General features: G+C 38.0%; 1 protein-coding gene across 4 annotated transcripts in view; it reads left to right on the top strand.

Annotated features, from left to right (window-relative positions):
- The window catches only part of stard8 (StAR related lipid transfer domain containing 8), an 82,873-nt gene that overhangs the window by 48,822 nt on the left and 12,136 nt on the right, over positions 1 to 21,915 (top strand). For all 4 annotated transcript variants that reach the window (XM_067438584.1, XM_067438583.1, XM_067438582.1 and 1 more), the window contains 2 exons: positions 6,473 to 6,554; positions 21,751 to 21,814. In XM_067438584.1, the coding sequence (XP_067294685.1) occupies positions 6,473 to 6,554; positions 21,751 to 21,814 (146 nt within the window). The remainder of the gene's footprint in view (positions 1 to 6,472; positions 6,555 to 21,750; positions 21,815 to 21,915) is intronic.

Here is a 21,915-nt window from a genome sequence, read left to right as displayed (position 1 = left end):
CTCGTTCAGTTTTAAATTGTAGTGTCTGTTCTTAAATTAACTGATTTTATGAAAATGAACACATTGGGCAAATTATCCAGTAATCCAGAAGCGACTTTGACTTTGGGAGTGGCCTCGTAGGGCAGCGTAGCAATGCATTCTGAGAGTTGTTGTCTTTCATCCCCATGAGACAAAAAAATATTCTTAGTCTAGAAGGCACCAAATTCAAAAATAATTTCACATTTCTACATTAATGACCCAGTTTAAATTCAAAGCTTAATGCTAAATCACTGAAGTAACCCTTTAATATCACCAATAACATGAAAATTATTAATGGTTTATCGTATCAGACAAAATTCAGTGCATCACTAAACAGAACTACATTTGTATCTCTAATCACAAAGATTTTGTGATCAAGAATCATTGATTTTAAACCTGAAGGCCTACATTTTTTGAGTCTTGCACCCAGTCACCATAGGTAGGAGGCTATTCTTTATATTAAAAAAATCTTCCTCAGTGGAAAGTAATACAGGTTTAGAACAACAAGTTACAGAATCTTAATTTTGTAGTGAGTTATTTTAATCTGTGTACAATTTTTTTTAATCATACAGCACCTGCGGGAATTCATGTGAAGCATGTGTGACCCAGACAATGACGAATCCACAGACAAGTTCTAATATTAGCCTGCTTAGATTTCACCGGCAGGGCTAAACCTACACCTAAAAGCAGATAAATCAATTTTTTTAGGTCATGCCTCATAGGTTTCATTTAATAAGGATCAAAATGTCTTGGAAAAACCAGCCCATAATGACAGAAAAGTCTTTTGTTGTTGTTGAAACCATGCTTCTCTATTCATTAGTGAGCCAGGGTTCTGCCAGGTCTATTATTCTTTATGTTTAGAATCTAAAAACATTCTGTGCCACCTTCCTACTTATTATGCATTCCAATGCTGAAAAAAATAAAAAATATAAAAATTGAAAATACCATTATTTGCTTATTAAATACCACAGATGAAGATAATTTGAAGACATTACATTATTGAAGCAGAAAGTCTTAAATACAAACCCTGTCTATATTAAATCAGGATTCCCACAGCAAACCGTTTTACAATCTGTTTAAGGTAGATTAAATGAAGAGGACGTGTTTTTACTTTTACTTTTTGTGTGCAGGGTAGATGCCTTATATAATTTTATGCAGATGAAAATGAGTCTGCCAGGGATAGGCTTAGTTTTTGCAAAAGCATGTGCTGTATCAAGGTCATACTGTTGATCACGTGTAATTTTCAAAACTCGTAACTTTCAAAACTTTTTTTTTTTTGTCTATTGAAAATCTTTTTTTGAAAGTTGTTTCATTAGCTGAACAATCAGTATGTTTATAAAAAACAGGGCAATCCATTGAACACACTGTACTTTCATCCTTCACAACCTTAGTTCATTTCCTGTCACAAATCAAATATGACTCTGGTCGATGTACATCTGTTTGTATTGTATTGCATCCTGTTTTGCAACATCTCTTACCAGAAGTTACACTGTTTTTATAATGATGTGTTGTGTTAAGCTAGGATGCACACCATTTAAATTATAGCTTTTGGAACGCATGATATTTTCATGATACCATATTTATTATCAAGGGTCTCGAGAAACCTGCATTCAGCACCATACCTTTAAATTCTGTCCAGCTGTGTTCGAACAAATGCACGCATCCTTGAACAGCTCTTTTACTTAATCTGTGGTATCAACTCTTGGGTCTGATATAATCATGTTATGTTGTTAGCAAACATCTTGACAACATTTAGATGACTATGTCAATGTGTGTTGCGCGCTTTCCTTTCAATTACAAAATAAAGACAACAAAAAATGACTGGTGAGAAAACGGCGGTTAAGAAAGCATCTGATCATAGGATGTTTGCTTGAGCTCTGCAATTCGACACTCCAGTCAAGTCACGTCGTGTTTATTTATATAGCACTTTATACACCAGAACGTTTAAAATAAAGCAGCTTTACGGTATTAAACGTGAATAAACAGTATAAGTGTCTTTTTCAATTAGAATCACAACTACACTACAGTTCGCTCTTTGATTTCACTTGAATTATAACAGGGCATTTAGTGTGGTCTGGTGTTATTTGTCTGCACAGTTCAGTGCGTTATTGTCTGCAATGCATTAATTCCGAAATAATCATATTTTTTTTTATAGCTAATCACAGTAATGTATTCATTTTGTTTCTCTAAAAGAAATAATTATCATCATTTTATTGCTTTCAAAATTCTTTCACATGCAAACTGATAAGAATTTAAAAGCAGGATGCAGCAACATTCCCGTTTACTTCTCATTTAAGCAACCTGACAAACACCTGTCATCTGCTTGGCTTCCTCTGACAGATTTGTGTATTTTCCTGCTGCATGTCACAGACTAAGCTGGCCGTGACCTGACCCACGTTGGCTGTGACAGAAACAGAGAAGTGCTGAATTAATGATATGCCTGTTGCCGGGATGTTCCTGCTGTTCGTGGCGTTGAATTGGATTTTTTGGTTACACTTTATTTCAAGGAGTCATTGTTACAGTGTAATTTATATATATATTAATTAAAAACATACTTACTAAAGGGTTAGGGTAGGATTAGAGGTTGGTTGAGGGTAAATTCCATGTAATTATGCATAATTTACTGTTAAGGACACTGTAAAGTGATGTTACCGATTAAAACGTTATTTTTATACCAATATATATCAAAGTGAACTTGAACTCATTCATCCTTATGACATTAGCAGAAACATAACTTTAAAGGAACTTTAAAAGGATTTGACGTTAAAAAAATGAAACAAGACTTGATCCAGCGACTGATCACTGAATTTGTATAGGTCAATCCTGAGGCAATCTGTGTTCTCTGTTGTGTTTCGATGTCCAGCTTCAGGATAATTGTAAGCGGATTTCCAATTTTATCTTGGTATCGTCCCCTGATGCTCTATTAAAAACTCAATAGTTGCCACTGTGTTTTAAAACAGCAGGGATGCTGGTATGTGTCTGTTGAAAAGAGCCCTGTGTGTAATATTATCTTTGAAAAGTGACCGAATGGCAATAAACATTGATTTATTGGGAAAATAAATTAGGCCAATTGTTGTCATTTGCATTTGAAACTTAACTGTAGCATCATCAAACATATGTGTCTGAGTCTGGCCTCCCCGTCGCTGAAAATAGCCCAAAAGGGGAAAAGGTTATATTATGTTCTGTTTCTTCATGTGTGTTTGGATTTTTTTAAGGAAACCAAAATATTAAATGCATTAGAGTGGTCTGGATGCTCAATTTGTGGTTATTTGTTCATGCATGTCTGGAATTTGCGTTCTGAATTTGATTAACAGCACTGATTGGAAATTGTCTTTCAAGCACGGAGACTTATAACAAAGACTTTTTGAGAGGAACAGACACAAAGTACTTCTTCCTGATAAACAAAAAAAATGTCAACTTCACACTGACAGACACTTTTTGTGTCAGTCTAAATTGGAAACTGTAGAATTGCCTAGCTTGACTTAAATTTGACTTTGTTTGGCAGCAGGTTAATTTCTTTTTCCTTTGTTCTTGTGGTGTGAGTTGAACGCTTTCTGGCAATCTTCCTGTACTACTGTCATTAGTTGGACCTGCGACTCAAGAGGGGAAGGAGGTTGAAACAAAAGCTGGAAATGGGACACCTCAGCAATGTTGACACACTCAAGCGCGCACACACACACAGACAATACACAGGTATACACACAGCACGCTGACATTCTGACTCTGTTCTCTCTAAAATAGTATTGCCCTTGTTGTTATTTGCCAGTATATAGTTGTTTTTCCAACTCATTTTTAAAGAATATCACTGATACAGTGTAAGACATGACTGCATTAACAGTGTATGCATTTCTATATTTTAGAGCAAAAATAGTGTATAATGAGATCAGACTATACCAGGTATACTGTTGGAAGAACCACTACAGACCCCCAAGATGTCACAACCCCCTCATGAAATTGAGTTGCAATATATTTAGTTGTGTTGTAAATGTACTCAAAACTCACATTAGTGTTTGTGTTAACAGGGGCACGTTTGAATCTGACCTTTATGTCTCAATCTCATCCCACCACACCCTCTGTCCACTTTCCTGTCTCCTCTCTATTGTCCTCTAAAAAAAGTTATTATAATGCAACAAACTTCTATATCTTTAGCCAGTCTCTCTAGGGGACGTTCCCTCTGGATGAAGATTTTGAAAAGTTAAATCAGTCTGTTTCACTTTAAGAGCAAAATTAAGTCCCAACCTGTTTTCATTGACCAAACTGAACAGAGTATCAAGTCTTTGCATTAACTTGTCCCAGTCCATCTCACATTCAAACTGGGGGCCAATAGCAAAGAGCTTCGTGCTTTGTCACCTGATATAAAACAAAGTGTAATTTCTTCCACTTTAATTCAAGTTATAGCACACAAAAAAATCATGAACATCAGTGGTTATTTTGAAAGATACTGTAGAACTTACCAAAATGAATCATGTCCTATGTAATCGCTCAAGCAGTGTTTCAAACATGGAACGAGTTTTAAAATCTGTAAATATTGTCACTTAACATTACATTTACCTCGCTATGGGTGTGTGTAATTTACCTGGTAGAAGAAAACATCAAAGTATAGTAAAGGTATGTCTACCACAGGCTTTATTTTACACATAAATCGAAAAACCTCATTATAAAAAATCCCATAGGAAAGCCTTGAAGGAACCTGCTGCAAACAAGTTTTCCGGGTTCTGACGTCATACCTGCTCCACTCTATTGACCCTTTAACACATTGATCCACACACAGAATGCATCCAAATCCATAGGGAGGGGGGCCATTGTGAAAAAATTGATTGTAAATATCTAAAAAAAAAAAAAAAAAAAAAAGGGGGATATTAAACTAGGAGGTCAACTGATCAGCGAGGCAAAACACTATAAATGTAAAGGTCAGCAATAGAAACCAATCCAAGATCTCTCCAAGAGAAATAAGCTCTGTCCAAAATGGAAGGATCGAACGGATGGTTGGAATGTCAAGGGGGTGTATGAACACCAAAATGCTGCAAAAACTGGATCCAAATGTATGACTTTTTTTTTTACAATTATATTATTTTAATATTTATTATTTTAATATTTCCTCACAGACAATGTGTATGGGGGGCATAAAATGGCAGCCGGGGAGGAGGACTTGCACAAAGCATTCTCAATGTGTTGCCAGGATGGGAGATTGACTAAATTGCTTGAATGTTCCATTGAATGTTCAGTATATAGAGCAAATATTTTCAGCCCAGTAATATAATAGAAAATTAGTCCAGCCATTTGTTTTGTCTTCTGCAGAATGCCTTTTCAGATACTTAGAGTATTTTTATTTAAGTGAAAATGAGAAATTAGAGCTATCAAGTGCAACAAAAAAGAACTTTGGAATAAAAATAGGAATGCAATAAAATAAAAATAAAACTTTGGGGTGTATGCTACAGTTAACTCAACCAACCATGGGGATATCGGGAGGAGAGACTAATGACTAAATCCTCTGCAAAACGAGAGTTGTGATCAAATAAGTCTGAAGAGCTTTTTGTCACATTTATGCCCAAAATACCTACATCTCTGAAAGGATCTGAAAGACAGAGATGTTAATGGGTATCCAAGGCTGCCATATTGATGTGAAATTAATTCACATTTACTTAAATTTAATTTATATCCTGAAATTAGACCAAAATCTACCAGCAAATCCAGTACCAAAGGAATGGAGGTGCCAGCCAGGGTCAGACACGCTTTACAAAAGTTCATCCCTGTATAAAGACAGTTTACTTTCCAACTCTCACATTGTACACTCTATAAAGTATTCAGGTCTACAATTGAACATTTTCAAGTGACTGATCACATCTAAATTTTTCAGTTGGTCAAATGGAATTTCTGTGAATAAAATTGCATCAATAGAAGTTAAATTCGGCCAACCGATTTTTTTTTTGTGATGTGATCAGTCACGAGAGTCACTTTTTTTTTTTTTTTTTTACAGTGTATCGTGCATTTCTAATAATAATATTAATAATTAATTTTGTATGTGTATGCAAATTTTTGTGTATGTCAGCATTTTGTAACGGAAAATGCTGTCGGACAACTATGGAGCTTGATCAGCTTAAAAAAATAATATACATTTACAAAACAAAATTCATAAATGCCCAGCACAATTCACATTTACAAAAATCTTATTCTGAAACTAATTTAGAACTTTGTAAATGTGAATTGTGCTGGGCATTTATGAATTTTTTGTTAAATTTTAAGTCTGATCCGGCTGATCCATAGACAACTACATCAAGATTTTATTTTTTTATTATTTTGTTAAAATTGATGTCCTCTGATGTTTGTGTGGTTAAGCTATCTTTTTTGCTGGCCACTGGCTTAAATCTTACATATGGTCTCAGTAGGTTTTAATTAGCCCCATTGTGTGTAGTTGAATGAATGAATTAATTGGTGTGTCTCTATGTGCCCTTAGCCTCTCTGTTCCCCATTGAGATCTCTGCTGTGAGGAGAGACCATGAGTTTCTGGATCAGGACTCTCTAAAGGCATTATGCAGGTGAGAAACCATTGCATATTCACTTAAATATTAATTACAGCACTTTAAATATAGTCCATCCTACATAATAATCCCATCTGGTTTAAGTTTTACCCCTCCTTTATGTGCCTGCACCCATGGCATTAATAATGGTGGAATAACACAATAAAGTATACTAATATGGGTGTGTTTATGACATGCGTTTAATAGTATGAGTCACATTTCATGAGAGGGCATCTGTCAATTTCTATCGTCTTTCGGTCACCATGGCGACAGTCCACTTGTGTCAGCAGGTCTTGCTGTGCTTCATTGTTTGCTGTCTTTTTTTTAATCATCAACTTTATTCTTTTTTTTCACCCTTCCATGTGGAATAAGTGATTAAGTGACTGGTCAAGCCTGCTGAAGTCACATTGAAGGGAATGGCCTTTTCAAAAGATAGCAAATAAACAGTAGGGAAAATTATATTTCCCAGGTGTCAGCCCAAGGGCGATAGAAGAAGAGAGAGATAGAGACTGAATGTACCATTTGTCCCACAGTGGCTAGTTATACATTGTATGCTTGGCTGCTAGCTACTGATAAATCATTGGGCAGTTTGATGAATTAAGAAACCTGAATCAGAAACACACACACAACCACACACACACACACAGACACACACACACACACACACACACACACATAGCTGAAACTGAAATTCTAGAACTCTAAATCACATGTATGCATATCCATACATAGTAACCTATATTTAAAGCTTTGTAGAAAAGAAAGCTGGATTTTTGTGTGCTAGGTAACATTATCTTGATTTTAATAGTAGAAGTCTGTTGATTGGTTAACTGAGTTATATACTACATTTTAAAGTAATTTGACAGCTTTTGGAAGTGGTAAAGAACAAGTCATTTAATAATTTACAGTAAAAAAAAAAACATAAATAGGCATTGCCAGAATTCTATGCATGACACTTCACATTGAATGTATTTTCAGGTTTTCTAATTTGATTTTTTTATATCAGTTCATAAACATTCATTTAACAACATTAGATGTAACATAAAGCCCTAATGTACACAACATTAGGGCTTTATGTTACATCTAATGTTGTTAAATGAATGTTTATTGCATTACTTGGTGTCGTGTGTTACCATGATGATTTGTGTGATTGACACTGTGCACCTTTTATCGATTAGTATTTACCTTCTCAGCTTGTGAAAAATCTGCTTGTGATGAGCTTTGATTCACTTTCTTATCACCATCTATTTTTGGTGGTTCTCAGTGTATTACAAAGGTACAAAACAGGCACTAACACTTAAGTGTTTAATATATTTATTGAATTTTTCAATTTAAAATTACAAAGACAAAATAATACACCAACGGAAAACAAAAAATAAAATAGGAGCCCTCCCCCAAATCACAATCCCCTGTGCCCACTGTCAACACACACACACACACACACACACACACACACACACACACACACACACACACACACACACACACACACACACACACACACACACACACACACACACACACACACACACACACACACACACACACACACACACACACACACATACAAATACAAATTATCAAAAAGGATAGACCCACAATGATAAAGTCAGCCAGAATATACTTTACAAAACTAAGTTACTCTTGCACATTTGTAGATGATTGATCAAAAAAATGTAAGAAAGGCCTGATCAAATTTCTTTTCTGAAACCCTCTATCTAATCCTCTAATCCTCTCGAGTTTTAAATGGAACAACACATCTTTGATCCAATGTGGCATCCGTGGGTGGGGCAGCATCCCTCGATTTCAGAAGGGTCAAGCGTCGAGCCAACATAGTTGAAAAAACAATGAGCCTTTGACCCCCAGCATGCAATGCGAAAACCCTCAGTATTGACCCCGAAAAGAAATAATAATGCATTCAGTGTTATTTTGACTCTAAGTACACAAGTCAATGCTTCACAGATACCTTCCCAAAATTGTTGTAGTTTAGGATAGAACCAGAACATGTGTATTAGAGGGGCCTCTGCTGTCTTACACCGATCACAGGTAGATTCAAGTTGAGGATATATCTTAGCTAGTTTCAATTTATGAAAATGCACCCGATAAAACTAGCACTTCAATAGGTTGGAATTTTAAAGGGTTAGTTCATCCAAAAATGAAAATTCTATCATTTAATTACCAAGGTCATTTTCAGACCTGTGAGACTCGTTCATCTTCAGAACTTAAATGAAGATCTTTTTTTTGATGACATCTGAGAGCTCTCTGACCCCTCCATATACAGCAATTTAATTACCATTTTCAAGCCTCAGAAAGGAAATAAAAACAGTCCAAGTTGTTAAAATAGTCCATGTGGCTCCAGTAGTTTAACTTTTATGTTGAGAAGCGATGATGGTGATGACACAATTTTCATTTTTGGGTGAATTAACCCTTTAACATTATAAAACATTTGATTTATTGATTTATAATAAACTGTTATCTTCATCTGATAAAAGAAACTGACATTTCTGTAATAGAATGTCTGTTATTTGCATTAAAATGTAGATGTAATGATAAATTGTAATGTAATGATAGTCTAATATGAGAAGACTATCAAACGCTGCAATCCCATCTGTTATATGTGATTGTGGGAAAAGGTGTTATATGGCAGATGCTTTTCAAAATGACTTGCATTGTATTCAGCCAGGGTATACATTTTATAGTATCATGCCCATTAATTGATTTATTTAGAAATTGTAAAGGTTTGTTCTTTTTTTTTAATTATTTGTGTAGGTCTTAGTCACCATGTTTCAGGGCTGAATATAAATGTTTTATCCGGGCACGTATAAAAAGTCCCTTTAAAGTCCCCCTGCAGTCAATAATTGTATCCTTTAAAACTCCTCTTTGATCACCAAAATTACACCTTTTTTTTTCCTGTGAGAAAAAAATTCTTCATGCTTTAAGACAGTTTGAATGTAGGCTAACTCTAGACCAAATAGATGGAGAAAGGTATCTCTGAGTTGGATCGTGATGCCGTTCACCTTTTTATCTTCAGCCCTGGATTATTATTATTTTTTCTTTCTCTTTGTTTTCGGTAGTACTCATTGTGAGAGTTACCGCACAAGACATGCAGGAAATCTTGGCCACTTTTATTTTCACAATAGGAGGCATGACACCCTGACACACATGACTTCCGGCCAAATTATTTCCTAAAATTAAATCTACGCAGGTAACAAGAGTTGTATTGCGTTTTCAACTTTTACATGCACAAGATCAGAATCCAATTGAATTTTGTGCAAGGGTGCAGAGAATATTTCTAGCCCAATTCCTTGGATCAGAACACTATTTCCTGTACTGATTCAAGAGAGAAATGCAATTTCGAGTCCAAGATAAAGGATTCAGAGGACGCTGTCACGCAAAATCTTAACTGGTACTTTAACTGGAGAGTGGACAAGAGAAACGAACCCCATGGGAATGAAAGGACCATCTGTGTATTGAGTTTTCACTATATTAGTAATCGATTTTTCCTTAGGAGTACAAGTTGATACAGTCCAACACAAGTCCAGCAGCTTTAATAGTGGACTTATACTTGCCTTTCAACACCGGACGTTCTTTTTTCTCTGACTCTTTTCTAAGCAACATCTGCAAGGTGTACGTAGATTTTCGTAGTTGTTTTTTGATAAACACCGACACGTTTCAGCTGCAGGTTTCACCTTCGGTTTCCATTTTTGTACATCACTATTCGCTCAGGAATTATGTTTTTGAATTGCTTTAAAATCATCATATCACAAAGGCTCTTAAAAAAGAGTCTATGCTTAACGAAGTACACCAATGAACACCAAATCACTAGAGAGTGGCTTGTAAGCTCTCTTGCAACTTCGATCTGTTGACAGGAGTGAAATAAACACTTCTTGAGCTTTATCCTCGAGAACACTTTGAAGAGTCCATTGGGCATCCGTGGGTGGGGCAGCATCCCTCGATTTCAGAAGGATCAAGCGTCGAGCCAACATAGTTGAAAAAACAATGAGCCTTTGACCCCCAGCATGCAATGCGAAAACCCTCAGTATTGACCCCGAAAAGAAATAATAATGCATTCAGTGTTATTTTGACTCTAAGTACACAAGTCAATGCTTCACAGATACCTTCCCAAAATTGTTGTAGTTTAGGATAGAACCAGAACATGTGTATTAGAGGGGCCTCTGCTGTCTTACACCGATCACAGGTAGAGTCAAGTTGAGGATAAATCTTAGCTAGTTTCAATTTATGAAAATGCACCCGATGAAACTAGCACTTCAATAGGTTGGAATTTTAAAGGGTTAGTTCATCCAAAAATGAAAATTCTATCATTAAATTATCAAGGTCTTTTCCAGACCTGTGAGACTCGTTCATCTTCGATTACTCTTATATTAGTAATCGATTTTTCCTTAGGAGTACAAGTTGATACAGTCCAACACAAGTCCAGCAGCTTTAATAGTGGACTTATACTTGCCTTTCAACACCGGACGTTCTTTTTTCTCTGACTCTTTTCTAAGCAACATCTGCAAGGTGTACGTAGATTTTCGTAGTTGCTTTTTGATAAACACCGACACGTTTCAGCTGCAGGTTTCACCTTCGGTTTCCATTTTTGTACATCAGTATTCACTCAGGAATTATGTTTTTGAATTGCTTTAAAATCATCATATCACAAAGGCTCTTAAAAAAGAGTCTATGCTTAACGAAGTACACCAATGAACACCAAATCACTAGAGAGTGGCTTGTAAGCTCTCTTGCAACTTCGAACTGTTGACAGGAGTGAAATAAACACTTCTTGAGCTTTATCCTCGAGAACACTTTGAAGAGTCCATTGGGCATCATTACGCATTCCAACCTATGTCATCAGCAACACTTTCGAACTGAGGAAAAGACATTTAGACAGCAACTTGGTCATATTCACAAAATGTAATGCTTTATTTGAAACCAGTTGATTACTAGAGAAGCCAGCAGTAATACTCCCTGTTTTTCCCCTCTGCAATCAACTTCAAGCATTCAGCTTCCTGAGCTAATTTAGGCTCCTTAATTTTTTGCTCATACTTACATATTCTCAAATTCCCACTCGTGCTCTCGTTCTTGAATTCTAATTTTTTTCTAGTTCAAGATGTCTGTCTAGTTCATGTCCTTATTCTGCATGTTCAAAATTTCTAACTGCTGTTCAAAAGTAAATCCGGTCTGTATCATACCCGCTGTAACAAGCTTTCAAGCGGCGTTGATGTACATTCAGGTTAAAGCGCGTCATAAGACCGCGTGTCTACCGTTAGAATCATCCTCTCTACTAGTTTATTTTTGTGCAATGTCACAAAACGTTTTTTAATTTAGTACTTTTGGTTAATGTTACCTTTGAAAATAAAATGTTCAGCTACTTTATACAGTTATACTACTTTATACTCTTTTGAGAGATAATCTAATTCCTCCACTGTAGAAACTAGCAAAAAATCCTGTAGTTGATCCATGTTATCTGAAAATGGCTTCTTTATTCAAGTCCAAATTGAAATACGAGCAAAGATCCTAAACAAACAAATTGCTGTTCTTACTTGACCAAAGAAAATTAAGAGCCAATCTCTGTCTAAGCTAATAGATTTTCAGCCAATGTCTTCAGTGCGCCCACATGCAGCTCAAAGGCTAATCTGTCTGCCCATTATCTATATTATCCATATATATATATATATATATATATATATATATATATATATATATATATATATATATATATATATATATATATATATATATATATATATAATATAATCCATCCTAACACTCTCCCAAAATCTGACCCCAACTCAATCGCAGGTAACACTCCACACCACTTTCTCTGGTTCTCTGGAAGAGGCCAAACCATTTCACAACGCCACCTGGTGGACAAATTCAAAGACATCTTCGGCCTTAACATATGCTAAAGCTCGCCCTTACATTCATGGGCTGGGTTATTTGGATATTTGTGATGTAGTGAACTGCAATTTGCTCACGGTTTGTCTTATTATATTAGGATATTAAAAACACCACATAGACATAAACAACATAAACATTAAACCCCAACGAGACAGCTATTCTTTTCTTGATTTCTCAGAAGAGGGTGGGACTAATAGCCTGCACCACTGGCTCAAACTGGGATTCAGTTCTGCCTCCATTTAGTTAGCAACGCCCAACATTCTACAATTTCAGTCCATTCCCGAGGATGTAATCAAGTCCTGCCCTACGTTTTTTTTTTCCTCATACCAGAAGCCGTTTCACTCTGATGCACATTACAAAGGCAGGAATGACTATTGCCACTTCCGTGTCATGGCAACTTTAACAGTCTTAGTCTCAAATTTAATTGAAAAACTCTTGCTCTCTTTCCTAGTTTTGATGTTCACTCTCACAACAACAATATAAAAATCAGTATCCTTGCAGAATCACTTGTTGTATTGCTCTGAATATATTCTGGCCATCATACACCCAATGGTCCTCATGCATTAGTGAGATGATGAGCTCATCTGTTGATCTTTTTGCCACAGCAGGCTACTAGTGCACTTAAAGATCCCTGACTGTCTCTATGAATTTGTTCCATGCAGAGTCTGTCTCGCCGCATGAGTGAATATGACGGTATGTGGCCATTTTGGCAAATAGCTTTATGGTGAACTACACTGTTAAGTGTACCTTATCATAACTGCAGAGGTGAAATGTCATGTTGTTAAGCTTGGTTTATACTCAATGCATCCGCACGTGAAAAAATCACGTCATTGAGTGTGTGTTGAAAGTGTGAGACCTCATTTCGTTTGGCAGTGTGCATGATATTTTTTTGGTAACTTTCCACAGCCAGTTTGTGCATCTAAATTAGTTGCTTACATTTACAAAATTTGCCTACAATAGCATAGTAAGCCTTTTTAATGAACAGAAAGGTCAATTTTTAATGAAAAAGTTCATAAAACTAAATGAAAATTATTTAGGGAAATTAGAAAATATTTATATAGAAAATAAATGTTCTCATCCACACATTTACATTTAATCATTTAGCAGACGCTTTTATCCAAAGCAACTTACAAAAAGGGGAGACAGAGCAATAGAAGCAACGAAACAAACAAGGTCAACAACCTGCAAGAGCCGTGAGAATTCTCAGTTAATTGAGCACAGTACACAAACTTTTTTAATATTTTTATTTATTTACAAAAGAAAAACAAACAGGAAATTTAATTGGATAGTTAAGTGGTAGTCTTTGGAAAAGATGTGTCTTAAGATGTTTTTTTTTTTTAATGGCTAAAAAAAACATATTTTGTTTATGTTTTTAACATATTAAAACATATTTTGTTTTAATGTCACAAGTAATAATCTCAGGGTTTTACTTGATGGTATTGTGGTGTACTAAAATAAGCATCGTCACGTTGTCCTTACTACTTCCCGCCGCTAATTCCTGATGGTTTAGTGGACAACTACTCATAGAATAGTTCAACCGTGAGTGTGTCAAGTATAGATGCCTCATTCATTTGTGGAGGTGTGTGTGCAATCAGTGGAGCCAGACGAAAGTATAAACAAGGCTTCGGTCAGCTGTCTATTAGAAACAGCTTTTAGCTTTATTCAGCCAGCACTTTAAATCTATTTGTCAGTGCATTTTTCCTGACTAAATATCTGTACTGCTATGGCAGTATTGCCACTTAAGAAATTAGATGAGAAAATAATGCATATTATAAAATAAAACTGAGGAAATATTACAAAACATTATAAAGTGTATAAATTATTTGGTTTTCTAAAGTGTAACTGCCCAACAGTGAAAATATATTGTTTAAATTATTATTTGCAATAGTTATTATTTGGAATAAATGTAAACCTGCCTAAAATCACCACATTGATGAGATTTATACTTGGATTTAATAAATAGAACATTAATTACATTATGTAAAAATACAAAATATAACTGTATTTGGATGTAATGTTTATTAAACCAGGAAAATGTGTGTAACTGGGAAACTTAAAATCTGGTTTCAAAGATGCCCATCCATTTTAGAAAAAAATGACACATGCATATATAGCATTATTTTTTTTTAATGCTATATGCTATCTCACACATACAGGTCCTACTCAAAAAGTTAGCGCATATGATAAAAGTTCATTATTTTCCATAATGTAATGATAAAAATTAAACTTTAATAATAATAATAATAATTCATTACATTTATATAGTGCTTTTCTAGACACCCAAAGCGCTTTACATAGAAGGGGGAATCTCCTCAACCACCACCAATGTGAAGCACCCACCTGGATGATGCGACGGCAGCCATATTGCACACACCAGCTTATGGTGGAGAGGAGACGGAGTGATGAAGCCAATCAGGAGAGAGGGATTATTAGGAGGCCATGAGTTACAGAGGACATTGGGAAAATTGGGCCAGGATGCCGGGGTTACACCCCTACTGTTTATCAAAGGACATCCTGGGATTTTTAACGACCACAGAGAGTCGAGACCTCGGTTTAACGTCTCATAACGTCTTACTGCTCTTTGACAGTATAGTGTCCCCATCACTATACTGGGGTGTTAGGACCCACACTCGGGATACAGGGTGATATGGCTGCTGGCTATTTTCATATATTTTAGATACATTGCACACCAACTGAAATATTTCAGCTCTTTTATTGTTTTAATACTGATGATTTTGGCATATAGCTCATGAAAACCCAAAATTCTCAAAAAATTAGCATATCATGAAAAGGTTCTCTAAACGAGCTATTAACCTAATCATCTGAATCAACGAATTAACTCTAAACACCTGCAAAAGATTCCTGAGGCTTTTAAAAACTCCCAGCCTGGTTCATTACTCAAAACCGCAATCATGGGTAAGACTGCCGACCTGACTGCTGTCCAGAAGGCCATCATTGACACCCTCAAGCGAGAGGGTAAGACACAGAAAGAAATTTCTAAACGAATAGGCTGTTCTCAGAGTGCTGTATCAAGGCACCTCAGTTAGCCTGACAAACCAGACCCACATCAAGATGTTTGTTCTGGAAACTCACCATAGACAGGGCTCAATCCGAGGGGCGGGATAAACGGTTGTCTTTCAAACTCCCTCTGCACGCGATAGGATAGTGCTACACCAACCAGAGCAACATGAAGGTGAAGCAGAGCTCGCTGACTGATTAAACATTCGCTGTATCCGGTCGGCTAAACTCCGAACACATCTTCCCTTTTTAAGAATGACTTCAGTGCCGTTCTTTGTTCTTTTCTCAGAGAAAAGCTTAACTCCAAGTCTTCCAGAGTCGCAGTCAGAGCCGATTCGAAAGACCGCCGCCGTTCGCCAGTTTCTGTGTTTACTAGAAGCACGCAAATGCAACTCGGCCGTCGTCATTATGGCCCCGCCTGCCGACTCTATACACAATGTGATTGGGCCGTCCAGATTGTGAGGAATACAGCTCAGAAGGGTATTGAGAGTTCCTAGACGACACTTGCGGGCAAATTAAATTTGCTGCCGCTAGGGTGCGTCTAGATTTCTAGGCTACACCTCAGTGGAAAGTCTGTGGGAAAGAAAAAGTGAGGCAAAAGAAAGCTTGAAACGGAGTAGAAACATCCAGAGCCACCGTGCACAGGCGTGTGCAGGAAACGGGCTACAGGTGCCGCATTCCCCAGGTCAAGACACTTTTGGGCTACAGAGAAGCAGCACTGGACTGTTGCTCAGTGGTCCAAAGTACTTTTTTCGGATGAAAGCAAATTTTGCATGTCATTCGGAAATCAAGGTGCCAGAGTCTGGAGGAAGACTGGGGAGAAGGAAATGCCAAAATGCCTGAAGTCCAGTGTCAAGTACCCACAGTCAGTGATGGTCTGGGGTGCCATGTCAGCTGCTGGTGTTGGTCCACTGTGTTTTATCAAGGGCAGGGTCAATGCAGCTAGCTAACAGGAGATTTTGGAGCACTTCATGCTTCCAGCTGCTGAAAAGCTTTATGGAGATGAAGATTTCGTTTTTCAGCACGACCTGGCACCTGCTCACAGTGCCAAAACCACTGGTAAATGGATTACTGACCATGGTATTACTGTGCTCAATTGGCCGGCCAACTCTCCTGACCTGAACCCCATAGAGAATCTGTGGGATATTGTGAAGAGAAAGTTGAGAGATGCAAGACCCAACACTCTGGATGAGCTTAAGGCCGCTATCGAAGCATTCTGGGCCTCCATAACACCTCAGCAGTGCCACAGGCTGATCGCCTCCATGCCACGCCGCACTGAAGCAGTCATTTCTGCAAAAGGATTCCCGAAGTATTGATTGCATAACTGGACATAATTATTTGAAGGTTGACTTTTTTGTATTAAAAACACTTTTCTTTTATTGGTTGGATGAAATATGCACAAAAAAAATCATGAGCTGTATGCCAAAATCATCAGTATTAAAACAATAAAAGACCTGAAATATTTCAGTTGGTGTGCAATGAATCTAAAATATATGAAAGTTTATTTTTTATCATTACATTATGGAAAATAATGAACTTCATCACAAAATGCAAATATTTTGACAAGGACCTGTATATATTTGTGTTTTTGAATTTTTGTGTGGTTTGTGACCAAGAATCGTCTGACTCTTTCAAGGAAAAAAAAAAACTGACAAGCAGGCCGGCAAATAATAGCTATCTAATGACATGCACAGCAAAAAGTGTGTGTGTTTGCAAGTGTCTTGTTAGCCTATTGTTAATGCTATTTATCCTTATTGCATCTGAATACTGATTATTATTCACAGAGTAATTAGTTTATTGTATTAATGAGCACAAACTCGCACACTCTTATTATCTGTATCTCAAATGCCACACCGAACACACCCCCTCTTGTGTGTTTGTTCTGTAGAATTAGTTTTGTTCTGTCATGCAGAAAAGAGATTATGTCCAACAGAAATTGAGGCCACGATGCGCGTTCTAGAGATCTACCGTGATTATTTGTGTGAATTATCTCTACCAGTCCAAATGGATGGTCCCTTATGCTTGTCGATGTTTATACCGACTAGTTTGGACTATATTCTTCTGCATCTTGTAGTGCCTATGCATCAATTGTGATGATCTTCACAGCTAAGTCATTATCGTCTTTCTTACATATACACACATTAGAGCTGGAATGAGATCACACCAAGCACAATAAGTGCACTAATTCACAGAGAGGGCTGAATGCTCATAAAACCATCGGTGACTCATACGCTTACGAGGCCACTCACATCAACTCTAAACATACTGATAATCACATAATGACATGGTGATGAATGCCTCTCTACCTCTAACAAAAGCACTGCCATATCAGAGCAAAAGATACATGGGGTGATAGATTCATCACTCCTCACTCAAGTGTGATATTCATGCAATTCAGCTGTGAGCATCATCAGGGCTCAGTCAACATCAATAAACATGCACACACTCAGTCTCACTGAATGTGTTAAACTTCTGGCTTGGATCAATTGCTGACAGAAATGACAAATAAATCTAAATGCTGCTCTAAGCCTGGACAACTGCTGTTGACAGTTGATGCGTCCTCACATATGTGTCACTATTAAATGTTTGCGGTTTTGTTTTAACCACAGGAACATATAATATGTACTTTAATTAAGCTGTCATTTAGCTGACACTTTTATTCAGATTGACTTTTATTCAATAGTATATTACATAAATCAGGGGTGACAACCGTCGGTCCTGGAGAGGCACAGTCCTGCATAGTTTTGCTTCAACCCTAATCAAACACACCTGAACAAGCCAATCAAGGCCTGAATGGTTAAAGCTTGGAACATATTCTGAAAGAACAAAGACATTTTTTTGTTTTCTCGACGTGCCAAGAATAGAACAATGTTCGTTATGGCCAGTACATTCCATACTTCACGAGAAAAGCAGGTGCCGATCATCTGCGTTTCTCCGCATTAACCACGCCTATGTTAAATGTCAAAGTTAAATGTCTGACCAATCGCACAATAGTTCTTGGACACCCACGAGGAAAAAGTTCTGCTCAGGTGATGTGGTCGAGAGAAAGCTGCGAGTACTCCCAAACCAGGGCTGCGAGAACAAAATGACGTCATTTTGTTCTCACAGCCCTGGGAGCGAGAACTTTTTTTCGAGAGCTGTGCGAATTCGGACACTCGGAAGGTCTTGAGGTATTGCAGACGCTACGAGTCAGTTCATTTGATAATCGCATCAAATCAGCTGGTACACGACACAACTGTTTGCAACGTGAGCCGGCGGCGATCACACAAGCTTTCGTGTTTAACACAGAGACTGGAGCTTTCAATGTTGCTGCTATGGCTTCAGATAAAAAAGAAAAAAGAAAAAAATGTGTGCAAATGATTTGTTGAAAAGCAGAGAACAGTAGCCATTCCTTTCAACTGAAATAACCAGAGGGAGAGACAGGGTGCGCGTGAGAGAGAGAGAGAGAGAGAGAGAGAGAGAGAGTGTGTGTGTGTGTGTGTACACTGTATGTTTGCAGCCACTGAGCTAATAATACTCTTAGATCGAGCCTATGTAACGTGGTTGTGCATGATTTGGCAATAGGGGACAGCCATACGCTGGTTTAAATTGGGCAGACTTACCAAATTTTTTAAACATGCTTAAAAATTATCATAGGGTCAGAAGGTGCTCCATATGTGCTCAGCTCGTTTCGCATTTCCTCTCACACGCCACGACCATGCGAGCATCCACGATGTCCACACGATTTCTCCCGAGAGAAAGAAATTGTCTCTGAGTTCGTACGACAGCAAAAATCGCACCGTGTACGCCTGCCTTAACTAGAAAGCTCCAGGCAGGTGAGTTTCATCAGGGTTGGAGTTGAACTCTGCAGGACTGGAGTTCGCCACCCCTGACTCCTTGAGGTGATCTGGGGTTATGTGTCTTGCTCAAGAACACATCGGGCCAATTTACACCTGATATTAATGTGATTGGAAATATAGTAATTACGAGGTCCGAGTGCAGGAATGGCCAAGCATAGTTGTATTAACAAGTGCTAAAGTCTGAATTCTAGATACATGTGACATTGGAAGGGTTGTGCTGATGTGAAACATGGCGGAAACAGATTTAAAATAGGAGAAAAGGTGACACAGATTCATTAGAAACAGCACTGACGAGTAGAAGAGATAACACCAGTGCCGTTCAACAAAATAAATTATACACATTTTCAACCACATCCTCAGCTTCATTATGATTATTGTTTTGCTTCTACTATTGGATACATCTATAATGATGCTGTCTAACTCAGTCACTGACTGTAGTACATGACTGTAGATTTCAGCCAGGAGATGATGTCGTCAGGTGGTGCCACGGGGTGTTTCGACCCTAAACCACAACACCCTCCAGTTGGCGGGTCGGCAGTGGTGGCCAATGACTGCCCACCTCCTCCTGGCCCCCAGCTCAACTCCTCCCTTCTACTCCAGAGCCAGCAAGCTTTCTGCTGCCTCACCCAACCTACGAATAGCTATCTTCCTCTCCCTACCTGCTAAACCCAGAGCTTTGAGTGTCTTCCACACAGACTGCTCCGGGAATACACACGACCTCAACCTGGAATAGCCAGGTCTGCCAACCTTTGGCCCTACACTGCTCAACGAGGTCCTGATACTTGGTGGCTTTCCACTCGTAGGCCTCCTCGTACCCGCCTTCCCACGGAACCATCAGTCCCATCATGATTATCTTCCTTGCCTTCTCAGACCATAAGACCATGTCTGACCTCAGCTGTGTTTGCACAACCTGGGGGAAGACTAGTTTCCCTCCCAGGTCCACCCTCATCTCCCAGGATTGTGCTGCTTTCAAGTGGCTCTTCTTAGTATTCTTGGGGGCTGGTGGTTTCTCCCCTTCTCTGATAAACTGAAGGGATGTTACCGACCTTGTACTGGTCTGGTGCTTTTTCTGCCTCTCCCACTCCAGGATGTCAGCCAGGGCACTGAGAACCTTGTCATGGCACCACCTGTATCTTCATTGGCTAAGAGCTGTTTTACATCCTGCGAGTATATGAGCCATTGTTCCCCTCCCTCCGCATAGCCTACACAATGGGTCCTCCCTCATTCCCCATCTGTGGAGGTTTGTTGGTGATGGAAGGGTGTCGTACACTGAACGTTGCAGGAAGGAGATACGAAAGATCTCAGACCACGTGATCTTCCGCTTTGTCAGGTCCCACTTTGTCTAGGCATCTTGTGCTTTGAGTTCGACAGCCCCTAGACCTGTGCCTTTCTTCCGGCAGGTGTCGAGACTTCAGTAAAAGTCTCATATTAAATCTAAAGAGGGAATCTATTAGACCGTGACTGTCATTAGCTGTAAAATGCATCTTTATCAAGCTCAACTGCTCTGGTCAAGCTGTGATACAAAATGCTATTGTCTATATTTTAAATAGGGAGGAGCTGCTCTATACGTCTCACCCTGTCTTCCTGTTTCAGTGGAAATTACATCACCACAATGAACAGTTTCAAGGCACTTAAAGGGATACTTCAGCAATTTAGCATTTGGCTTTGTATCAGTAGAAAGCCGGGAGCATATTAGAATGATTGTGCTTCACCCGTTATATCCCCCTGAGATGAGAGATTTATGTATTTTATTTCTGGAAAAAATCCTCTGATGACGCAAAGGATTTTTTGCCCAGAGGCTAAAGACTACAGCCAGTAGAGGGAGCTATTTCCGCATGTTTTTAACCCATCCATGGGGGGGTGGGATCTCACTCACAGCGTTCGGCTCAGGCAGCTGTGGGAATTCGTGTAATTGGAGCGGTACAGAACAAAGTGAGTGTTTTAACTTTTCAAATTAATTTCTATGAAATTTAAGCTTCCAAAGGCATGAACTGAAAACGCGCCAGGAGTTTTTAATTGTAATGTCTATTTTTTACTGAACTGATTTTATGAAAATAAACCCGGTGGGAAATTGAAGTGATCCATTAATCCAATAGCGGTGGCTTGGGGAGTGGCCTCGTAGGGCAGCGAAAAATAGTGCATTCTGGGAGTTGTTGTCTTTCTTCCCCATGAGACAAAAATACATTTTCGGTCTTTTCTCAGTCTAGAAGGCACCAAATAAATTCTTAAAAAATCACATTTCTACATTAATGACCCAGTTTGAATACAAAGCTTAATGCTAAATCACTGAAGTAACCCTTTAAGTGGTAATTTAACCACTTTGCCAGCCTGCCTCTTATATATACACCAAGAATATACATGTAATTTTCATGTGAATTTAAAAAAAATGAATTCCCAAAAATTTTAAATGTGCCCCTTCTGTGTGTGTGTGTGTGTGTGTGTGTGTGTGTGTTTAGGAGGCTAACGACCCTGAACAAATGTGCTGCAATGAGCTTAGAGGTTCATTTCCAGTGTAAACAGGTAAACAAACATACATGCCACCTACTTCTTATTCAATTATGTGATCTAATCTTCTGCTGACAACTTCTCATTGTTTGTCTCTTTGTTTTCATTAATTGTGA

Source organism: Pseudorasbora parva, chromosome 3, assembly GCF_024679245.1.
Source record: "Pseudorasbora parva isolate DD20220531a chromosome 3, ASM2467924v1, whole genome shotgun sequence".
Classification (NCBI taxonomy): domain Eukaryota; kingdom Metazoa; phylum Chordata; class Actinopteri; order Cypriniformes; family Gobionidae; genus Pseudorasbora; species Pseudorasbora parva.
This window is presented reverse-complemented; position numbering and strand designations above follow the sequence as displayed.